The sequence below is a fragment of the Phyllostomus discolor genome, chromosome 1 (genome assembly GCF_004126475.2).
Source record: "Phyllostomus discolor isolate MPI-MPIP mPhyDis1 chromosome 1, mPhyDis1.pri.v3, whole genome shotgun sequence".
Lineage (NCBI taxonomy): Eukaryota > Metazoa > Chordata > Mammalia > Chiroptera > Phyllostomidae > Phyllostomus > Phyllostomus discolor.
In genome coordinates, this window is record NC_040903.2 from 146,648,271 (window position 1) to 146,669,952 (window position 21,682).

The 21,682-nt window shown below is 46.2% G+C and overlaps 2 protein-coding genes across 3 annotated transcripts; both read left to right on the top strand.

Annotated features, from left to right (window-relative positions):
- The first annotated feature begins 9,191 nt into the window (after window positions 1-9,191).
- On the top strand, window positions 9,192-18,225 carry KLHL33 (kelch like family member 33). 2 transcript variants are annotated; one of them, XM_028504252.2, is made up of 5 exons: window positions 9,192-9,695; window positions 9,896-10,672; window positions 14,284-15,208; window positions 15,333-15,500; window positions 15,610-18,225. In XM_028504252.2, the coding sequence occupies exons 2-5, from the start codon at window positions 9,916-9,918 to the stop codon at window positions 16,160-16,162; spliced, it is 2,403 nt and encodes an 800-aa protein (XP_028360053.1). In that variant the 5' UTR covers window positions 9,192-9,695; window positions 9,896-9,915; the 3' UTR covers window positions 16,163-18,225. The 2 variants fall into 2 exon arrangements, with proteins under 2 accessions (XP_028360053.1, XP_035886951.1); XM_036031058.1 differs by lacking the exons at window positions 9,192-9,695; window positions 9,896-10,672 and adding an exon at window positions 10,679-13,519.
- A 493-nt stretch (window positions 18,226-18,718) lies between these two features.
- Window positions 18,719-19,259, top strand: LOC118501112 (thymosin beta-4-like). The gene has a single exon (XM_036028055.1). It carries the CDS (start codon window positions 18,762-18,764, stop codon window positions 18,873-18,875), a length of 114 nt encoding a protein of 37 aa, XP_035883948.1. The 5' UTR covers window positions 18,719-18,761; the 3' UTR covers window positions 18,876-19,259.
- Window positions 19,260-21,682: the final 2,423 nt, after the last annotated feature.

Genomic DNA, 21,682 nt, shown 5'->3' on the forward strand with positions numbered 1-21,682 from the left:
TCAGCTTGTGTTGCTCAGAAACAATATACGGATGGCACTGAATAAATTGGTAGTGGTGGGGTGAACAGAGAAGGAGGCAAGGAAGTCAGCAGCGTCCTGGCTGGCTGTGCAGGTAGTGTTAGGGGCTGCTGTTCTGGAGCTAAGATTGAGGGGATATTTTAGATACTCTTGTAACATCCCCTTAACAGTGGTGTTACCATAAACATTTTAGTATCAGGCCTTGTGCTAACTTTTATATATATTGGCTGATGTAAATTCTTTGAAGTAGGTGCTCAGGACTTTTGTCAGAGTAGCCTGGAACCAGGTCTAATTGTATACTAATTTATACCTCAAGAATGATACTGTCCCTCCTCCTCACACTTATTCCTACATGCACTTCTACTGGCAAGCTTGAAGAGGGGCCCCAGATACATATCCCTGGCTACCATACCCACCAGAATTAATGGAGTTCATGACCTTTAACTTTTTTTTTAACTCCAGCCTGAGGACTTTTTTTTTTTCATTGTTTTTAGAGAGAGAGAGCAATATCAATGTGAAAGAGAGACATTGTTTGGTTGCCTCTCGTAGGTTCCCCAACCAGGGATTGTTAGGGATGCCACAACAATCCACAACCTACGTATGTGTCCTGACTGGGAGTTGAACCTGTAACCTTCCAGTGTATGGGATGGTACTCCAACTAACTGAGCCACGCTGGCTGGCCAGGGCTTTCCTCATTTTTCCTTAAACCATGTTTAGCCTATTCTCTCTTATCCCTAACACACTTCAGCTTTGAAATGTCAAACACTATGTCATATACTATGTCACATGTCATTATACTATGCCATACCAATGCCACTCCTGTCATGAATCTTGATTTCAAGACACGTGGATTAACTTTCCAATGCTCTGGTCTCTCAGTTCTTTGCTCCTTCAGTAATCTTGTCTTCCACTCCTCACTTCAGCCACTTCTTCCCTTGGTCATACTCCAGACCCACAACCACTCCGTATCTCATTCTCAGACATCCCACTCTCCCACCATGACCTCAGTTCATCCCTTTTAATGTACTGAGTCCAACAATTCATCCCTTCACTAAGAACTGTAATCCACTGATCTTCCTTTCCACGGACCTTATCCCCGCCAGGTCTTCATTTCCCTCCTCTGTCTAAGTTCTGTGAGCACTTTGTTACAGATGCTTCACCTCACTTGCTTCTCTGTAATACACAACTCTTCACCTATTTGATGCCTAGACTCATGAAACAGAAAGGGGTGGCCAGAAGGCTGACTTATTAAATTTACCATGAAACTTAAGTGGGTCCTTTATGCTACCTAACAATATTCTCCAGTCCTTTCATTTGCCCTCTATTCTGATAACTTCCATACCTCTGACCCCTCAAATCCCGAACATCTCTCCGCATTCTTACTCTTACTTGGCTTTTATTTTAGTAGAAAAAATAGAAAATCAAAAAATATTCACAAGTTCCCACCACTACATTTAATCATCTCCCAGCATTTATACAGCTGTACTCTGCTTTTTCTCCTGTGTCTATTTACCACTGGGAAGCAGTGCTACTGGGCAGTGGCCAAAGATGCTGCAAAATATCCTACAATGCACAAAACAGCTCCCCACAACAGAATTACCTGGGCTAAAATGTCATGGCTGGCAAGGTTGAGAAACCCTGCCATAAACAAACCATGCATGCATCTCTCCAAATACTTGAGCAGTAGACCCCATCCTCTGGCTTTTAAGGGCATCTCTTAATTATTCTCCTCCTTTTCTGTAGTTAGTATTTCCCTTTCTTTCCTAGATCTTCCTGTCAGCACACAAAAATACTATCCTTTTTCTCTTCTTACAAATGAACCCCCTAGGCACCATTGCCACTTGCAATTGCTTCCCATTTTTCTGCCCCATTTTACAGCTAAACATCTTAAAAGTTGTCAGCAATTCCCTACTTAGTTCACTCGTCCCAGACTATTCCTATCACGGTCACCAGTGACTTGCACAAAGCTGAATCTAATGGCACATGCTGCTTCATTTTACATAGGCTGTCAGCAGCGTTTGTGCCCCACCCCCCACAAAAAAACAAACATTTTCTTTACTTGGCTTTAGGGCATATGCTCTGGTTTGCCTCCTAGCTCACTGACTACTCTCTTTTAGTCTCATTTGCTGGCTTCTCCTTGCTCTCTACAACCTATGAACTGTTTGGAGTTCAGTCCTTGGACCACTTTTTTACACACATACCTGCAGTGATTTCATTCACTCTTAATACATTAAAACCATTTTAATGTGATGACTCCCAATTTTTTAGCTCCAAACTGGACTTCTGTCCTGAATAGCTAGATGCCCGTTGGCATCTTGACTTGGATGGTATCTCAAATTTAACATATTGAAGTTGAGCTTATTTTCTCTCCAACATAACTGTGCTGTCTTTCCTATTTCAGTCAATGGCAACTCCATCCCATTAAGCGTTCATGTCATAGCACCTTGGTATTATCTCTGACACCTCTCTTTCGTCTTCTCCAATTTCTCAAATCGTGTTACTTTACCTTGAGAATGTATCCAGAATCCATTTCTTTCCACTTCCCCTGCGCCTACCCTAGACCAAGACAGAATTATTGCAGTGGCTGCTCTGTGTGCTCTACCATTGCTCACTTACAGTCAGTTTTCAGCACAGCAACCAGAGGGAACAGTGTTAACATGGAAGTCTGCTTACATCATTCTTGCACTCAAAACCCTCCATATTTTCCTGTATTGGAGTAAAAACAGGAGTCCTTTACAGCTCTGTGAGGTCCACCAGGAGCTGCCCCACCCCCACTTACTGCTTGACCTCTTCCTGCTGCTCACCTGGTTCACTCTGCTCCAGCAATGTTGGCCTTTTTGTTTTCCTTAGCGCTGAGGGTGTGCCAACCCCTTGAGGTCTTTACATTCATTGCTCCTGCCTGGAAAGCTCTTCTTCCGGGTGTAGCTTACTCCATCATAGTCGCTATGTCTTTGCTCAACTTTTTTTTTTTTTTTTGGTGAGGCCTTCCTGACAACCCTACTTAAAATTGTGCTCCTCCAATACTTTCTTGCTCCCTCTCTTTTGTTTTATTTCTCATCATAGCACTTATCACCTTCTAATCTAAGTTTTACTTAATGATCATTGTCTCCTCCCATTAGAATATGAACTCTGGGGATGCTCACTTCATAAGGTATAGTATGTTTTACACTTGAAACTAATGTAGTATTGTACATCAACTATAATTGTAAAATAAATTGTAAAAAAGAATATAAACTCTGAGAGGAGGGGGTTTTAATCTTATTTCATTCATTGCTGTATTATCTCTCAGGACTTAGAGTGGCCATTCAATTAGTATTTGCTGAGTGATGAATAAGTTGATGGGGAAGTACACCAAAGAGTCAATCAAAGGTCTATGAAGTAAGACTTGGGTCAAAAAAAATTGGGATGTTATGAGCTTCAGAAAAAAGGTTAAGTTTCTGATTACCCACTAAGTAGAAAATAGTGATAAACACTTTTTCATTCACAAAGAAAAGACACGTAAACATGTTCAAAGTGCACTGAGACAATGAAGTTTAAAATCAGAAATTTTTGGCCCTGACTTGTGTGGCTCAGTGGGCTGGGCGTCATCCCACGAAGTGAAAAGTCACTGGTTTGTTTCCCAATCAGGGCACATGCCTGGGTTGTGGGTTCAGTCCCCAGTTGGGGTGTGCAAGAAGCAACTGATTGATGTTTCTCTCCCTCTCTCTAAAAATAAATAAATAAAATCTTTTTTAAAAAATCAGAACTTTTGAATTGATGATAGAGTGTTTGGGATACAAATATTAAAGAAGATAAATTCCTCTCCTTGAATATATTTGAGAACAGGAATGATCTCTGCCTCTCTAGGCATGGGCAGTTAATTTTATAATTGGAAATCAAGTGAGTTATTACACATTTGCCTTGGGAATTTATTTGTAAGTTTTTATTAAAATTTTAGGGTGGAATGGATCTTGAAGGGAGGACCTTCTCTGGCACTGTAATAGGGGCCTTATTACCTTAGCAAAGTTTGGGTTCTTGCTTCAGAACTCTCAAGAATAACCTCAAAGTTCATGGAGCCAAGAGACTAAAATCATAGCTTTCTGACTCCTAAATTGTGGGCTCCTCCTCCTAGCAGAGTTTTAATCTCTTACACATTCAGCATGTCCTGGTGATTTACAAGAATGCAGACAAAGGGGGATGTCAGGGCCCTGGGCAGGCTGACTGAGACTGCAGATAGACTCCTGTTATGGTAGGCAGTGTGAAGAGTGGAACCTGTTCCTCAGTTTACCTAGCCATTGGACTAGCCCTACCCCTGGTATCTATGCCCTGTAGTTTGGAGTTTTCCTAGACTCTCATGACTGAGGGCAGGATCCTAAGGGAACATTGCCATAGGGCTTCATAAAGACACACATGCCCCTCCAACTACATGGCTGGGAAGAGCAAGCACAGAGGACAAGGTAAGTGCTATTGCCAGTCCCTACTCTGCGACAATTGCCCCACTTGCTGGCCCTGTTCCTATATACCTGCTTTTGGTTTGTCCACAGGTCCTGCTCAGAGATATAGCCTAAAGGAGCCAGAGTGTTGATAGAGGTAGATTCCAGTCTCCCTTTAGTGGTGACTTCTGCAGCCAGTATAAGGCCACCTAGTCTTCAAAAGCCTTTTGGCTGCGGAGAAAGGAAACCCCAGATTTAGCAAGGAACAGAGAGTATGCTGCACAAGTCACTTTACTGGGTGCCTTGCTCTTGTATCCCACATTCCCCAAACCTATTTCCCCTAAAATAGGACCTGTTTTAGAAATGGTCTCCTCTCCCTTCTGAGAATCCATTCCTGTAGTATCCAAAAACCTTGGGTTTACTGGGATTGGTAGGGTATAACACAAAAGAATGCTGTCTTGTTGCATCCTTGGTTGAGCCCACCCAGTCAGTGAGGACATCCCAAGCATATGCTAGTTAGATGTGTGCTATTATTAAAACTGAAATAGTTCTATAACCCTGCTCTGGAGTTGGGCCATAACCCTTTCTGATCGCACTCCATCTCACCCTTATCCTGCTATTTTGTATTTCTTCATTCGCATTTCTGCCACCTGAATTTATTTAGGAGATAACGAAAGATCCCCCCACCCCCACCTCCCTAGGCTTTCAGGAGAACTTAACAGGATCTTCAAAGCAAAATTCATTTTTCTCACATTGTAGTACCTGACTCAACTCTTGGTAACTAAATAATTTCACTTACCTCCTGTGACTATCTTTGACAGCCAATTTCTTTTTTTTTTAAAAGATTTTATTTATTTATTTTTAGAGAACAGAAGGGAGGGAGAGAGAAAGAAAAAGATCATTGTGTGGTCGCCTCTCATGTATCCCCTCCTGGGGTCCTGTCCTGCAACCCAAGCATGTGCCCTGACTGGGAATTGAATTGGCGACCCTTGGTTTGCCGGCGGGCACTAAAACCACTGAGCAACACCACCCAGGGCTGACAGCCAACTTCTGTACCTTTACACCTTATCCTTCTCTTTGACCCATCTAGGGATAGCCAGGCTTAGCCCTCATGACATCCTTAAGAGGTAGACATCATAATTGTAGTCAAAGTTCTTTAAAATGGGGAAAAAAGAGATTAAGAACAAGAGCTGAAGAGAAGGGAGCTCCCCTTCCTACGGACATACGTTCTGCTGTGCAGCTGGAGGAAACAGGGGTTCACCATGATTACATTTTCTCTTCCCCTGGTTTCTGACCATCTTCACCTCTGTACCCCCTCTGCCCTCCACTTATTATATTATGCCAACATAATCCTCCACAGCAAATATCAGCACTTCCTGCAGTTGTGCTTATATTCCAAGTCCAGTACAGTGGTCTTCAGCAGGCCCCAAATTGTGACCTGAAAGGAGAGCAATGAGGAAAGAAGGAGATAGAGTACTTTGGGCACAGGGTGACAAGAAGTGATAGTTTTTCAGGCTGACCTGCATAAGGCTCTGGTCCCCGGATCATAGCCTCGGCTTAGATATGACTGTAGGAAATGAATCTTGCAGACATTTAGCCAGATGACATGTTAGTATCAGTAACTTAGGCGAGACTGGAAAGAGTAAGAAAATTTTGCAAACTAGCCAGCCCAGGGACTTAATAGGACACTCTGAGTGCTTTGATGGTCAATTTACAAATGACATACGGAATCAGAAGTCAAGCGGTCTTTTCTGAGGAGGTTTAGACTAATGAGGTCCCCTGCTCCAAGGGGAGGTGATATTTTGAGCCATTCATTCCCTTCAATGCATTACTCATTTCTCAGTCGTCCTCCCGTAATCTCATCTAAGTACTCAAAGCAGTCAGTGGCTTGTCTGCTGGGGTTTGTGGGGAGCAATGTCCCAATCTGGTAGCTGATAAAAAAAGAGGAGGAGGACACTGAAGAAGATAATTTGAACCTGGAATACCACGGGTCACTAAAGAGAGAGAGAGAGAGAGAGAGAGAGAGAGAGAGATGTGGGTGGAAAGGAAGGAGTACTACTCGTATTACTCATACTACTTCACTTGCTGTCTCATCTTCATTCTCCTCTCCAATGCTCTAGTTGCCTTTTCCACCAGTTTTTTTCCATAAAAGAATGTGGCTCAATGGAGTTCTTTTTCTTCTTGCCTCACACCACAGTGTCCCTTCCCAATTCAGTGGGGTGAATCTCAAGACTGTAAATATCTGGGAACAAGAAACAGAATTTCTCATCTTGCACTTTTACCTAGTGCTCATCCCAAGAGACCCTCAGAATGAATCCCCTTTACTATCCCCTTGAAGAACAGACACTTGGCATTTCTCCCAGGAAAACCATCTGGTTTCTGGTCTGGGTCCCTGGAAATCTGCTCTGCCAGCTACACACACACATACACACACACACACACACCCTTCCCCACATTTGGCCCCTCCCCGATCCATTAGTTCTCACAGCCATCTCCTCAGCCTCCTCATCCCCTACCTCAGTGGCTGGTGCCTGCCTTAGACCCCCATGCCCAGAAAAACAGTCACAGTCGCCACACCCACAACTCATTTCTGAGATCCCTTTACCACAGCTGCACCCTGTGCTCCTAGAAGGGTAGAACACAGAGGCAGCAGAGCACGGAGACTTAACTGAGTGATTTGATGCCTCCATCTAATTCTTAAAATAAGTTGTCTAGGATGGAGTCACAAAAAGTGCAGGCTGGGAGGTTAGCTGGCCTGAGAAAAGGGCACACCAAGGGAGGCAGTATCCCGAGCAGGTACAAAAGGGTGTCCACAAAGCCCACTGTGTGCAAAGCCATGGCTACTGTGTTGGTTAAAGTGAATATGATCCCGATGGAACTGTCAAGCCCACAATCCAAGCTCTATGGAATGAGGAAGTATGTGTCACCTGATCAGGAGCCAGTCCATGGTTTCAGTAATTCCTTAAAAGACTGGGGGCCCTGAGATAACAGTGGTAACAGACTCATCAGCCTTGACTTTGCCATTGGTGGACATGGCTGAGATAGACAGGTTGGTGATAGTGACAGAAGCCAAGAATAGGATAATGAGCCATTGTGAGCTCTGGGGTTGAGATGGGAATGAGGCCCCTTTAATTCACTCATGCTGAGTTCTGGAATCCCTTCCTTTTGCCCAGCAGAGCCTGGAGCTCATACCTATGCCCGCCTGAGCAGTGATCCAAGGCAGCCACAAGTAGGGGATGACGCCCCAGATATTGAGCATGTAGCAGATCTGGTGGAGCAGGATGGTGAAGGAGAAACTGAGGTCTCCCTCAGCCCTCTCCTCCCTCCCAAGAGATACCCTCTCAGAATTCTGAAGCGAAGTTCTCTCTGCCCTGCCTAGATCCTCAGCCTTTAGGAACCCTGAGCTATGACTCCCATGACCCAACAGAAGTGAACTCAGGCCTTGCCAGGCCTGGCCCCCAATTCTCCCATCATCTTGGGAGTGTGGCTTGGTGTGGGGTTCCTCTGCAGGGGTGGAAGCCAGGCTGGCCCCTGACTGAGACAGCACAGATGAGGCTGAGATGCCAAGACATTGGCACATCAGCAACCAGGAAGAAGACTGACTATAGATCTAGAGGTGCTGTGAGTGTGGGGCGTGTTAGTCCCAGGGATTTACAGGAGAGTAGATGATGGCCCAAAAGAGAGGGATTTGTCCAACTTTATCCAAGAGGGTTTTAAACTTCTGGTGTTTGCTGTGGGCATGTGTCTCACTGTGGCAGGGCAGCTGCTGCAGTCCCCATACCAAGGAGTTGGCAAAGAACTCAGAGTGGGGTCCAGCATCCTTGTGGAGGTGGAGAGGCAGCAGAGACCAACTTCTGGTATGTTTCCACCTGCTGGTTTCCCCTCTTCCTAGGAGTGGGCTCAAGGTGTGCTGGCCTCTCTTACTGGGAAGAGGCCATGAAATGACTGAACTGGGGCAGAGGGTACACAGGCTGGTCACTATCACCCATTTCTCTGGCCAGGACAACCATTGGCTGCCTTTCTCTGTCAAACCATTTTGCGGAGTGCAGCCCCTGATCGGTGAGGATACTCAAGTATCAAGTGGAAGGCAGGGACATCTCTGAAAGCCGGAGAGGATGCTGTGACCAAAGCAACCCATGTTCCTGACCCTCCCGCACAGGAACACCACGCGTCTCACCTGATTCTTAAGGAACAATTTTGCTTAACACCCTGGTTAAATCAGTTTGTTAGGTGAACTATTCAGCCTGGACCAGCCTTTATGTTATTGGCCAGGGAAGCCAGCCGCAGCAGCCCTTGGCCTGACCTGCCTCTGAAGTAGAAGGGAGGGAAAGGTGATCACTGCCCGCTTCTCTAAACTCCTTCTTTATCAGGATACCCGCAACCGCATGGATTTAGAGTTCTCAGGATGAGAAGGGGGTGTTGTCCTGGGCAGAGGGAGTGAATGTTGGTGTCCTGCCTCAAACAGACAATTCTAAAGCGCCCCTAGCCCGTCTAGGCCAGGATTCTGGTCCCCCAGCAGCAAAGATCAAACCCATGTTCCCAACTGTCTGGTCCTCATCCCGAAGGTGAGGGGTAGAGTCCTCTGTATCTCATGAAGACACAAGTTTGGGTTCCGCTCTCTCATCACCTACACTGCCCCGGGACATGGAGGAAACCCCTAATCAGGGTTGGTCAACTAGGATACCAGCCCAGTCCACCTGCCTCCTCACTCACTCCACCCTGGAGGGACACAGTGGGTTACCATTGCATTTTACACCAGCGCTCTTCCGGCCAGGGTCCCAGCTCTATTGTGCGAGGGAAATCAACAGTCAAAGCCCAGGCATGACCCAAAACAGCTTTACCCCTCTCACCCCACGTTTCGGCGGGTCTATGCAGTCCAGACTTCGTCTTCCCCCCACCCCCAGCACAGCCAGGTAAATGTAGCATTCTGTCCTGGCTCACTCCGTCAGATCCCCGCATTCTCCTTGGCATCCGAATTTGCCTCGCTCAGCAGCAGGACGTGACCTACAGGTGGAAGGGGTAGGAGGTCATCTTGGGCTGGAGCCCAGGCCCAAGCCTGCCAGCGCCAGCTATAATTAGCGGGTGCGGCTGCTGAGCGAGATGTGGCCCGAAGCAGAGCAAGCTCCAGTTAGAGGGCAAGTGGAACGCTGGGGTCTCGGGAGGGTGGGTACTGGCCTGGGGACGCGATGGACGGCCGCGGCTACTGGATCTTTCCACACGCTTCTTGCTCCCTTCGCGGCACATCGTGAAACCCATAGCTGCGCGGTATAGACCATAGACCGGCTGCTTGAGCGTCGGAGTGGAGTGCGGAGTGGGGGCAAGGTGCGAGGGGGTGGGTAGGCGGTGGTTGGAACAGTTTGAAGCAGGGAGAGAGACTGACAAGCCGCTGGGCCGGACGCAGGGGTTCCTCCGACCTCTCTGGATCAAGCTCTGACCCCCTCCTCTCTTTCCTCCGTCACCTGCAGCAATCCCCCGAACTTGGGCCATGAGCGTCTCGGACCCCGAACATCGTCGCTTGGACCCGGGGCACGTCTCGCTTCCGATCCCGAAGGACCGCCTTGACTCCCCTTCACCCAGCCTGAGAAACGGCTCCTGGCCTCGGTCCCCGGACGAGGATGCCGGTTTGCCCCCCTTTCCTCTGGGAGGACCTGGCCCCAGGCCCCTGGCCCCCGGGAACCTTCCCTCTCCAGCCCTGTCCCTGGAGGAGGAGGGAGAGGATGAGGACGCCGAGGACGCCGCCGCGGAGGAGCCCGAGGGGCTGTGCAGCGAGGAGCACCCGAGCCAGTTTTTCGCGGAGGCCCGGCGGCTGCGGGAGCAGAGGCTGCTGCTGGACGAAGAGGTGTCAGTCGCGGGGAGAGTATACGGGGTGCATCGGGTGATCTTGGCCGCGGTCAGCAGCCTCTTTCGAGGCAGGCTGCTGGGCGGCACTGGTCCGCGACGCCCCTTCAGCCTCGACGTGGCCCCCCGCGCCTGGGAGGCCGTGCTGACCTTTGCCTACGAGGGAGTGCTGCCGAGTCCCGCCCCGCTGGAGGACGTGCTGGTGGCCGCAGACGCCTTGGGGGCGCCTCGGGTGAGGGCTGCGGCCCAGTGGAAATTCGAGAGGGCTGGAAGCGCCCAGGACGATGAAATACAGCCCAGCCAGGCGGAGCAGCTGAGGGAGAACCTGCGCAGCATTGAACTTTTATACCAAGAGGGCGTCGGGTGTGACCTGGAGCTGGAGGCAGACGGCTGCCGGCTGCGGGGTGAGGGTCTGTGGGACATTACATTACTGCAGGTGCAAATGCTACCCAAATAGTGTGTGCAAGCAGCAGGTGGTTCGATCCCTCCCACAGTGGTTTTGATTCCTGCTGCAGGCCGAATTTCCCTGGGGGGCCTTTTGGCGCCCTGCGTCAGACATTGAGAGTGGGGCATGCGCAGTTGAGTTGTTTTCCTAGGAGCCCTGATAAATTTAACCTGACTCTCCGTGCTGTGGCTTTTCCTGGGCCCGGTACCAAGGATTAGCAGCCTGCTGGCTGGAGCCAAAGCGCAGCCCATGCCAGTAGGACGAGCAGAAAGTGATTGACTCATACAGGGACTAACCAAGGGCTCTTCTTGGCATCATCTATTTAGGACACAGGAAAAGGCAGAGGGACATGGTGGAAAAACTCAGTACATCCTTTCACCTAAGTGTGCTTGACAGCATGGCTGCGTGGTCTCACAGCTAATGAGCAAGGTCTGGTACTGTTGTGCCAGAATCTTAAGGCTTCCAGGCCATGGCACTTTAAAGTTAATTCTGCTCATCATCAGGAAAGCTAAGGAGGGTTGAAGAAGCTGAGTTCAGATTCTACTAACTTTATTTAGTGAGGTACTGGGTATCATGAATTGTTACATATGCCATTGCTTTTAATTCTCATTGAAAAGTGGTGAGGTGGGTACCATTATTCCTACGTGCGGACAAAGAACATTAAACTAAGAGATGTTAACCGATGAGACCCAGGATACAAGTCTATAGCCACTAGCCCAGCCTACTCTCACTAGGCCACACATTGCCTCCTATGCAGCCAAACCAAAGGCATGTGGGAACTGGCAAAAGGAATTGGAATGCAGACACATAAATACTTAAAATAAAAGGGACTAGTTTAGAGATTATCTAGTGCAGTTCTTATATTTCATTGATAAAGAAATCAGACTTTAAGACGTGACCAAAATCACTTGCATAGCTACTGCTTATTAGAGGAATGACTGGGACCCAAAGTGCTTCTGGGATGCCCAGAAGGAAAAGCATCCTGTTTAGTTTGGGTTGCTATGACAACATTAACAATAACGACAAAACCCCCCATTGACTGGGTAGTTTAACAACATACATTTATTTCATACAGTTCTGGAGACTGGAAGTCCAAGATCAGGATTGTAATATAGTCAGGTTCTGGTTAGGACCCTTTTACTGTTTGCAGAGAGCCACTTTCTCACTGCATTTTCACATGGGGGGTGGTGGAGAGAAAGAAACAGAGACGGGTTGTTCTCTCATACCTAACTGCCTCCCAAAGGCCCCCACCTACATATAGCATCACATTGAGGATTAGGGCTTCAACATACAAGTTTTGGGGCTGGGACACAAACCTTCAGTTCACAGCAAATCTCTAATGTGTTTGTTATCATTTCTGATAACACTAGATGGAGTCAATGGAAGGGGAATGTAAATTTTAGAGTTATAAAATTCCTCCTAGGGTTTAAAATTCAAACGCTTTTCACTTTTCTAAGACACATCCCAACTTAAGGATGGGAACTCATCGTTTAAAATTCTAGAGACTGATGATGAATAAGAGGAGAAAGACAGATGGTTGCACACTCTCTCACAGTTGGCTCTGAGCTAGAAGCTAACTTATGGTATAGAAGATGAGATGGTGTATCTGCCTCAGGGAAGGCAGATTTTCCCAGGCAATATATTATATTTGAAAACTCATTGATGTTTACCACCTGGGGAGCCACTGTGTACTGCTTAAAAAAGGCAATGGAAAGCCATATCATCACCTCCCCTCGGAGAGAGGCAAATGTGCCATAATTGGTCAAAGCAGCCTGAGGCTCATAAGCCCCACTAGGAGCTAGGCTCTGTGTCACCTGCCTGAGGGGACTTACAACAGCATTCCCCTCTTATTTTGTTATGAAGCATTTCAAACACAAAGTAAAGTGAAGAGAATATTAAGATGAAAACCCAAACACCCATCACCCACACTTAACAATTAACATTTTATTTTTAAATCTGTGACATTTCACTTATTCAAAATACTTGGGTGTGTTTCTCTTTAAAAGAGGACATTTTCTCATATAACCACAATATCTTTATCTAATCTAACAAAATTAACAATAATTCCTTGCTATCACCTAGTCCACACTGAAATTTTCCTGTTTGTCCAAAAAATGTCTTTTAGAACTGGTTTGCTCAACCCAGGAGCAATCAAGGACTGTGCTGTACTCAGATGTATGTCTCTTAAGATTCCTTTACTGTTGTACAGTCCTCTTGCTCTTCTTTATGACTTGATTTATAGAAGAAATAAGATTAGTTACCCTATAGAATACCCCATTTTCTAGGTTTGTATGCCTTTCCTTGCATGGTTTCGTTTAACTTGTTCTGTTAGCCTCTCAATTTCCTATAAACTTGAATTTAGAGCTAAAGTCTTGATTAGATTTAGGTTAAATATTTTGGTCAAAGTACTCCATAGGTGATGCCAAGCACCTCAAGTTGAGTTACGTTAGGAAGCATATGGGAGCTTGCTGTTGAGCAGCTTTTGTTAACAAGATGGTTACAGTGTCCTGAGGGTCATGCAAATAAGCAGGGTATCAGTACACAAGTGTGCTCAGAGCAGCCTGACATCAGTGACAGTGGGTGGTGAAGCCACTTCAGTAGAAAATAAATCACTTCTTTTTTCTAGGATGCAGTTTTTTTGTCTTGAAAAGACTAATTGAACTAGATGATTTTGAAGGTTTCCAGTTTAAAATATCCTGATTCCATAAACTATACCAAGATGCCAAGTGGGGGTATGCAGAGGAAAGCTGGAACACATGGGAAATCTTAAGCACTAAATCTTGGGCAAGAGGAGATGGCAGTCTGAGTAAGTTGGCACATAACCATTCCTAAGTGTCATAACACTTTCTGAGTTAAGTGTTATGACTAACAGAATGGCTGATGTTGGTGGGTCTTACAATTGTAAAAGAAAGAATTTTAGTCTGTGCACAATATAGAGAGAACTTTATAAGTTGCACATTGGTCTTTGCAGTCCATTTTGTGCCCTCTCTTTCTCAATTTATTGATTTTACAGAGAGAGGGAGGGAGAGAGAGAAATAAAAAAGAGAGAAATATCGATACGCTGTTCTACCCACCTGTGCATTTGTTGGTTGATTCTTGCTTGTGCCCTGATGGAGGATTGAACCTGCACCCTTGGCTTATTGGGATGATGCTCTAACCAACTGAGCTACCTGGCCAGGGTCTATTTTGTGTACCCTTTTAGCAAATGTAGTCTATAGCATCTTCTCAACTTGACCCATCTAGACTCTTTTTCTAATTGACCTTGATCAAAAAGACTAAAGAAATTTTATCAAAGTGCCTTGAAGCCACTAACATGAGAGTTATGCAGCGTACTTGAGAATGTTAAATTACAAAATCCTAAGAACTCCATTCAGACATACTGAATCAGCATCTCCAAGGGTGGGTTCCTGAAATCTTCATTTTAACAAGCACCCCATGGTATTCTGATGCACACCACAGTTCGGCCTGTGGCCTTGGGTGCTTGGTTCAAAGTTGTGGCTGTGAAGTTGGGATAGTGCCTTGCAGTTTGCAAAACTTTGGATACCCCTCTGCTTCTTCTCCCTCTTTCAGTGCACCGAGCAGCCCTGGCCTGCGGCAGCGAGTTCTTTGGGGCCATGCTCCTGAGTGGGATGAGGGAATCCCAGGGCACAGAGGTGTCTCTGCAAACCATCTCTGCCCAGGACCTGCGACTCCTCGTCTCTTTTGCCTACTCTGGGGTTGTGCAGGCAAGATGGCCAGGACTGCTGAGAGCTGCCCAGGCTGCTCTGCAGTACCAGAGTTCTTCCTGTTTGGCTCTGTGCCAGAGAGCTTTGGGACGGAGCCTCAGCCCTGCCCGTTGCCTGGCCCTCTTCCCCATGGCTGAAGCCCCTGGACTGGAGAGGCTCTGGAGCAAAGCTCATCAATACCTGCTCACTCACCTGCCTGCTGTAGCCTTGTGCCCCACTTTCCCTTCTTTACCAGCTGCTTGCCTGGCCAAACTCCTGGATAGCGATGAGCTACACGTGCAAGAGGAATTTGAGGCCTTTGTGGCTGCCCGGTGTTGGCTAGCTGCCAACCCTGAGACGCAGGAATCAGAGGCCAAGGTCCTGCTTCAATGTGTCCGCTTTGGCCGTATGTCCACCAGAGAGCTTCGGAAAGTACAGGCAGCAGGGCTGCCTCCACCCCTTTCCCAGGACTTGCTGCGTCAATTGATAGTGGAATCTGAGGTTCCAGGTAGAGAGAGGCGGAGGGAACCTGACCAGGCTTTGGTGGTGATCGGAGGAGACAGGCTCAAATCAGACTTGTCTGGAACACAGCCTTCCCGAGGAGTGTGGTGGGCCCGGGCCTTCCGCTGCGGCATTGGACTTGTTCGGAATGTGGAGTGGGGGCAGCTGCCTGCCCTACCTGCCCCAGGGCGCTTCCGGCATGGGGCTGCGAGCCTAGCAGGAAATGAAATCTATGTGTGTGGGGGACAGGATTACTACAGCGACTTCAACACCTTGGCTTCAACTCTCAGGTATGCCCCCTCCAACGAGAGAGAGAGGTAGATCCCCAAGGTGGGCAGCTGAGGGAAATTGCTGGCCCAGCCAACCACAGACTCCCAAAGTCACTCTTCCCATCTCTTGTCACGCTGTATACAGGTGGGACCCCAGTCAAGAGAACTGGGAGGAGGTGGCACCTTTGTACCAGGCTCGGAGTTTTTTCCCTCTGGTGGCACTGGATGGACTACTTTATGCCCTGGGTGGACGAGCCCATGGTGTTGTCCTAAACTCTGTGGAGACCTATAACCCTGAGCTCAATGTCTGGAGGTAAGCAGGGAAGGGGATGCAGTTCTAGGCATCAGGAAAAGACTAGGGGACTTTGAAGAGGAGAATTGAGGATGACTGTTGCCTGATCATGTGCCTTGTTCTCCCTTAGGCCAGCACCTGCACTTCCAGCACCACGCTTTGCCCATGCAGCAGCTGTTTTGGAGGGCCGATTGTACATGAGCGGTGGCTGCAATGGGGCTGGCCAATACCTGGCCTCATTGCTGCAGTATGATCCCAAACTTGAGAAGCCAGGGACACTTCTAAGCCCTATGGGCATACCTCGAGCTGGCCATGTCATGGCTGCCCTGGGTGGGCGGTTATATGTTGCAGGTGGGCTAGGTGAGACTGGCGACCTGCTGAGCTTTGAGGCCTACGAACCAAAGACTGATAGTTGGACTCACTTGGCACCCCTGCCCTCCCCACATGTGGGAGCTGCAGGTGCCGTGCTGCAGGGGGAACTCCTAGTGCTGGGGGGTTACAGCCACCTTACTTATGCCCTCTCTTACCTTGTCCATGCTTACAATCCTGGCCTGGGCCGATGGCTCTGCCTGGGAACTCTGCCAAGGCCTCGGGCTGAGATGCCTGCCTGCATCCTGACACGGCCCACTGTGCAGCATGTAGCTTTAGGTCCCACAGGGCACCAAACCAAACCTGCTGGGTGAAGTGGAGAGCAGCAGCAGTGGATGGGGGAGGAAAGGAGAAGACACATCATGAGAAAGGACAGAGATGATGGGGGGGTGGGGAGAAAGAGAAGGCTTTATTCATGATAGTACATATTTTATTTTAGTACAATGCTTTACAACTCAAACTGCTTTTGAATATATGAATATATGATCTCCATGGAAGAAAAGATGGCTCCAGAATTCCTGGGGAAAGGGTATTGAGAAAAGGCAGCAGCTGAATAGTTAGACAAGGAGAGGAGACCCAGGAGCAACTCTATAAGATTTAGGGGCCCTGGTACTATTCTTAGTGGGAAAAGTACATCTAACTGGGAAGACAAGTTAAGCAGCTCCAGGAGCCAAGGTATAGGGGCCATGAGAAGAGAGCTGGACAAATGATGATTCTGACCCATGAATCAAGGAGAAAAACATGGAAAGACCATCCATGAATGAGTCCGAGGAGTCAGAAAGGAGGAATGTAATTGTTGAGCCCTTCCTTTTCCCAGGCTTTGCTGCTCTCTACCCTCCAATCCCTTGGACACCTGAATGCTCTTGACAATATTCTTTCTCAGGTAACTTGTAGGTCCAGACTAGTGTTTCATCAGCCCAGACACCATAGGATGCCCCTAAGAGCCTCTTGATTTTCAGTCTGAGGCCCTAGTCCCCACGTGGACCTGGCACAGCACAGGCGCCTGAGACGCCAGGATGATGAGGTGGGAGTGCTGCCTGTGGGGAAGATGAGGAGGACAGAGCCAAAGTGGGGAGGCGCTGTGGTGGAAGAGGGATGATATGAGGTTTGAGGGGATGGGGTGGAAGAAGTCAGAAGCCTGCCTGGCTTCTTTTCTTCCCTGTGGGGTGAATTGAGGGATTAGGAGTGAAGAGGACAGCTGTGTGAGGTTGTGGGAAGAAGTGGTAGGAAGAAGAGTGAGAGGCAGAGGAGACCTGGAAAGTTAGTTTTCCTCCTTTCTGTGCCTTTCCTCCAGGCTTTTCTGAATCAATTTCCCTTTTTCTTGGCCAGGGAACACTGAGTCAGATGCTTTCTCTCTCACTTCCTCCACCCTGCTCTTCCTTTTTTCTTCTTTCTTTTCTCTCCTCCTTTCTCCCTCACACTTATTAATTTCTTACTGTGTGCCAGGCACTATATGAGACATTAAGGATATAAAAGCCAGATAGCTCCTGACCAGCAGACAGACTTGTAAACAAATATAAGTTTTTCAGTGAACTTAGAATTGCTTTACAACTTGTAAACTGCCTCATACCTCCTACCTCTCATACATATTGTACTGTACCTAGCCCTATGAGAGCCCAGAGGATGGAAGTGGAGGAGTAAACTGTGCCCAGAGAAGGCTTCTGTTATGGAAGACATCATTATCATCAGATGGGTGTGCTGGATCTTGAAGGCTATCTGACTCACCAGTCAGAGAAGGAGGAAGGCATTCCGGTCAGAGAAAGGAAGCAAATGGGGAGCGTAGTGCCCTGTGTCTCCATAGCAAAGGGGAAGTCAAAATTCCAGTGGTTCTTCAGAGAATTCTGCTGCCCTGGCCAACCTACTCTCTTTTCTGGAGGCTTTTCTGAAGACAATGGCTTTCACTTAATGATTGTATATGCCCTCCCTTCACAGTTACCCTAAACCTTTGTCTGGTATTTACATTTCTGACCCTTGAGCAGCTTAGGGCAAAGAAGGGCAAAGAAAGGCAAATTCTTTACATAGATCAATCTTCTATCATTGTTTATTAAGGTTCTCACACTCTTAAGGGTGAGATGAAGGAACCTCCCTTGTACCTTTCTTCATACTGGCCCTAGAGGTACTTGGAAAAAATATTTTTTGTGTCATTATTTTATTAAGGTTTTTTTCCCTAATTCTGGTTTGGAACATAGTTGAAAATGAGGAGGGGTAAGTAAGGTATATAAGAGAAAATAAGAAAGATTGAAGAAGACAGGGAAGAAAGAAATTGGAAGCATCAAGAAACTGTAAGGATTGAGTCTTTAGAGTGAACTGTGAACACTTTCTTTTATGATCTGTACACATAAATGGGCTTAAATAAAAGTCTCCCCATGATTGAATCTTCTTGTCTAAGTTTCTTTATTATAAAAAACACTTAAAATTCCTTGTAATTTGACTTCTATCTCCATCATACAATTGAAGCCATCCTCTCTCATTGTTACTGTGACCTACTTCCCACCAAATCAAATGTTCTAAGGCCATTCTCATTCTCCATCTTTCTGTGGGAATTGACTGGCTTGAAAACTGGCTCTTACTCTAAAAATTTCTCCTCCCCTGGCTCCAGAAGTAGCACACTGTCCTTAGCCTTCTCTTACTTCTCCAATCCAAGGAAGTGACAGAAAGCCAAATCATAATGTCCAAGAGAGCATGGCTCCATCCCAGGTGGAGCTAACAGCCAAGGGTGTGATGGGAGCAGTTTGTGGTGGAGGTTTTTGTTACTTAGTTTTAAGTTGAGGATGGAGTGAGAAGAGGAGAGGAGGTCTCTGATTTGAAAAAGGACCCTGCTTGACTTAGGGGCAGTCACTGAGCAAAATCGGACTCCTCTAGTTCACCACACTTCACTCCACTTCCTCCACAACTACATCTGACAAACTTGATATGGCTGAGACTAAGAAATTCAATAAATCAAAATTGAAGGCAGAAATGCAAGAGAAAAATCCATTGCCTTCCAAAGAAATGATTGAACAGGAGAAGCAAGCAGGTGAATCATAATAGGGCCCGCACCGCCTATATGCACTATACATTCCACAAGCATTCCTTCTTATTTCACTTCTTTTAGCTGTTTAACTTCATAAGATGCAAAGAGGGTGGGTCAGTTTAAATGACTGTGCTGCCCTTTTCACATTGGAGAACTATTGACAATATAGGCCCATACCTGCCACTCCCATCTGCCTCTCTGGTTGGCAGGAAAGGAAAAGAACTTGCATGTTGGTGGAGGAAGAAGCTGGGTGGGATGACAGTGAAATCCCGAGTAAAAACCAAGCTGGTCCAAGGTGTCCTGCAGACTGTAAAATACAGTTTAATCAGAATGCTATTTTTTGTTAAACTGATTTTAATTTTTGGAATGTACAATTTTAAAATATGCAAATAAAAAGTTTTAAAACATGAAAAAAAAATTTTAAAAAGGACCCTGATCAGTGGTCCACTCTTGATTGAGAGGGACCTGACATAGTCCTATTAGGGCCCTAAGCAAGTGCACTGAGATTCAGGGTAGGATTTTGAGCCCAGAAAGGAAGTACAGTGAGAGTCAGAAATTGAAGCAGAAACCATTCATACAGACTGGAAAATCATGGCAACCCAGGAATTTTGCTACAGTTTGGTGAGTGTGTAGAGACCCATAATTCTTATCTTTGTTAAATGAGATAATGAGCCAAGGTGTTTTAGGTTCTCTCATTCTGGCTCCTCCACACTCTTCTTTCAAATTCCTTTGCGGCTGAGGGTAGACTTTTGGTTATTGCTCCCATGTTCCAAGATTGACCTAGGAACTGGATAGATTGGGTTTACAGGTTAACGTTTAGTACCATAAGTGTGTTGGACTGTAATGACCCTTTGACTCCTATGCCTAATTCTGGGTTGTCCTTGTTTTTCTTTTACCTTGCCTTACATGCTCCTCTTCAGAAAGCTCACCTCTCCTCTGTCTCAAGGCTTAATGACTTGCTTGGGTTCTAAGGCTGACTTTTTTCAGTAGCTCTCACCTCCACTTGGACATACCGCTATCATCAGTTCAAACTCACTAGGCTTTGTTGGCGCTATCATTTCCCCTTTTTCCTAGACATGAATCTTTGTAATCATTTTGAGTTTCTTCTCCCCTTATCTTTTTCTTCCCTTGACTCATCAAAAAATTCTGAACTACTGAAACAGAAACCTAACTTGTCTCTTCTCCCAAAATTTTCTGTCAAATTCACTGTATGTATTATGTCCTGGACACCTGGAAAATTGACAGCAGAAAAGGTGTAAAAGTGAAAAAAAAAACCCTGAGGGTAAAAAAGTCACATGAAAGTCCTATTGGCTGCAAAACCAACTACCATTATGTACCCAGACAGACCACCTGAGCTGTGGAAGCACCAGTGTCCTACCAGAAGAGTAAAAAACTGCACAGAAAGATTTAATAGAATCATGGAACGAAGAGATTTTGGAGTCCATGTATTTTGAACCCTTCCTTATACAGCATAGGAAGCCAAGGCGTGTGGCAGTCTGAATAATGAAGAGGGAGGCTTTTCATGAGTGCATTCTCCAGGTCACGTAACTGTACATAAGGACCAAGAGGCTGACTGGGACAAACCTCACAGGTGAGCTCTATGGGCAGGACAGTCACAATTACTCTTTCAGGGCTACAGACTAAATTTCAAATCCTGGCAAGCCCTTGAAATCAAGGGGTCTTAGGTGGAAAAGTGTGAATTTATCAAAATTCCTGGTAATACAACCATATACACACATACACACAACTATATATTTTCATGAATACATGTAATATATATTATTAGTTGTGAGATTACAGTTTTTTTTCTCTGAGAGCCAAATGCTCATGGTATTATTATTATCACTGGTGACTCAAGATATAATAATTCATATTTCTGAGTAGAATAATGAAAAAAGTACATATAGCTTGAAAATGTACGTTGAATTAGAATCAATAATTTGGGTTCAATAATTTGGGTAATGGTGAGTAAGTCCCTTAATCACTTTGAATTTCAGTATATTAATCCCCAAAATAGGGATAATACCTGTACTATAAACATTATAGTATGACGGTAGTCATGAGCCCAGAGCTTGGGATAGTCTAAGCACCTCTAGACACATTTGGAAAACTGTGTCCTGGTAGTCTGTAAATCAATTTCCCAGGCCACATCCTTTAGGTCAGCAAGCTAGATGATGCCAAGCAAGGTGGCCAGTGTGCCATGGTGACAGGCTCCTGAGACCAGGAGCATCACAAAGAGGTTTACAAGGTATATCTCCAGCTACTCCAGCCTCACATTGTGCCTCAGATAGGGACATGGGTTCAGCTGGACTCCAGCTGTGGCCAGAGCATTTAAGAAGCCAGTGGTCTTCTAACTATACAGCAGCTTGACTCATCACTGTAGGCAAGCCGAGCCCTGATACATACTTTTCAAGCAAACTGTCACTAATGAAAGCCCACTCTCTCAAAAGAACTGCTTTTTTTTTAATAGGTTATAGCTCATATTGTTTAAATGCTTGCTATGTGCCAGGCAGTATGCTGAATGCTTTATAGACATTATCTTATTTAAATGCCAATACAACCTATAAAAGTGAGTGCTATTATTATCCCCGTTTTACAGATAAGGAAATTGAACCTTAGAAGAATGAATTTACTCACCCAAGGTCATGAATTTTGTAAATGTTGAGCATGCATTTAAACTCAGGTAGAAGGATTTCAGAACCTACTTAAAAAAATTTTTTTTAATTATGCCACCTCTCCAGTGTAGATCCATCTGTATGGAGGTGGCAGCCTTAATTCATGACACTCATACTAGTAGGAACAATTAAAGGGTATAAATGGC

Coding starts and splice junctions, on each gene's coding strand:
- LOC118501112 (XM_036028055.1), top strand. CDS start 18,762: ATGGCTGAGACTAAGAAATTCAATAAATCAAAATTGAAGGCAGAAATG.
- KLHL33 (XM_028504252.2), top strand. CDS start 9,916: ATGAGCGTCTCGGACCCCGAACATCGTCGCTTGGACCCGGGGCACGTC. Junction 10,673..14,283: donor AGACGGCTGCCGGCTGCGGG/GTGAGGGTCTGT, acceptor TCCCTCTTTCAG/TGCACCGAGCAGCCCTGGCC. Junction 15,209..15,332: donor ACCTTGGCTTCAACTCTCAG/GTATGCCCCCTC, acceptor CGCTGTATACAG/GTGGGACCCCAGTCAAGAGA.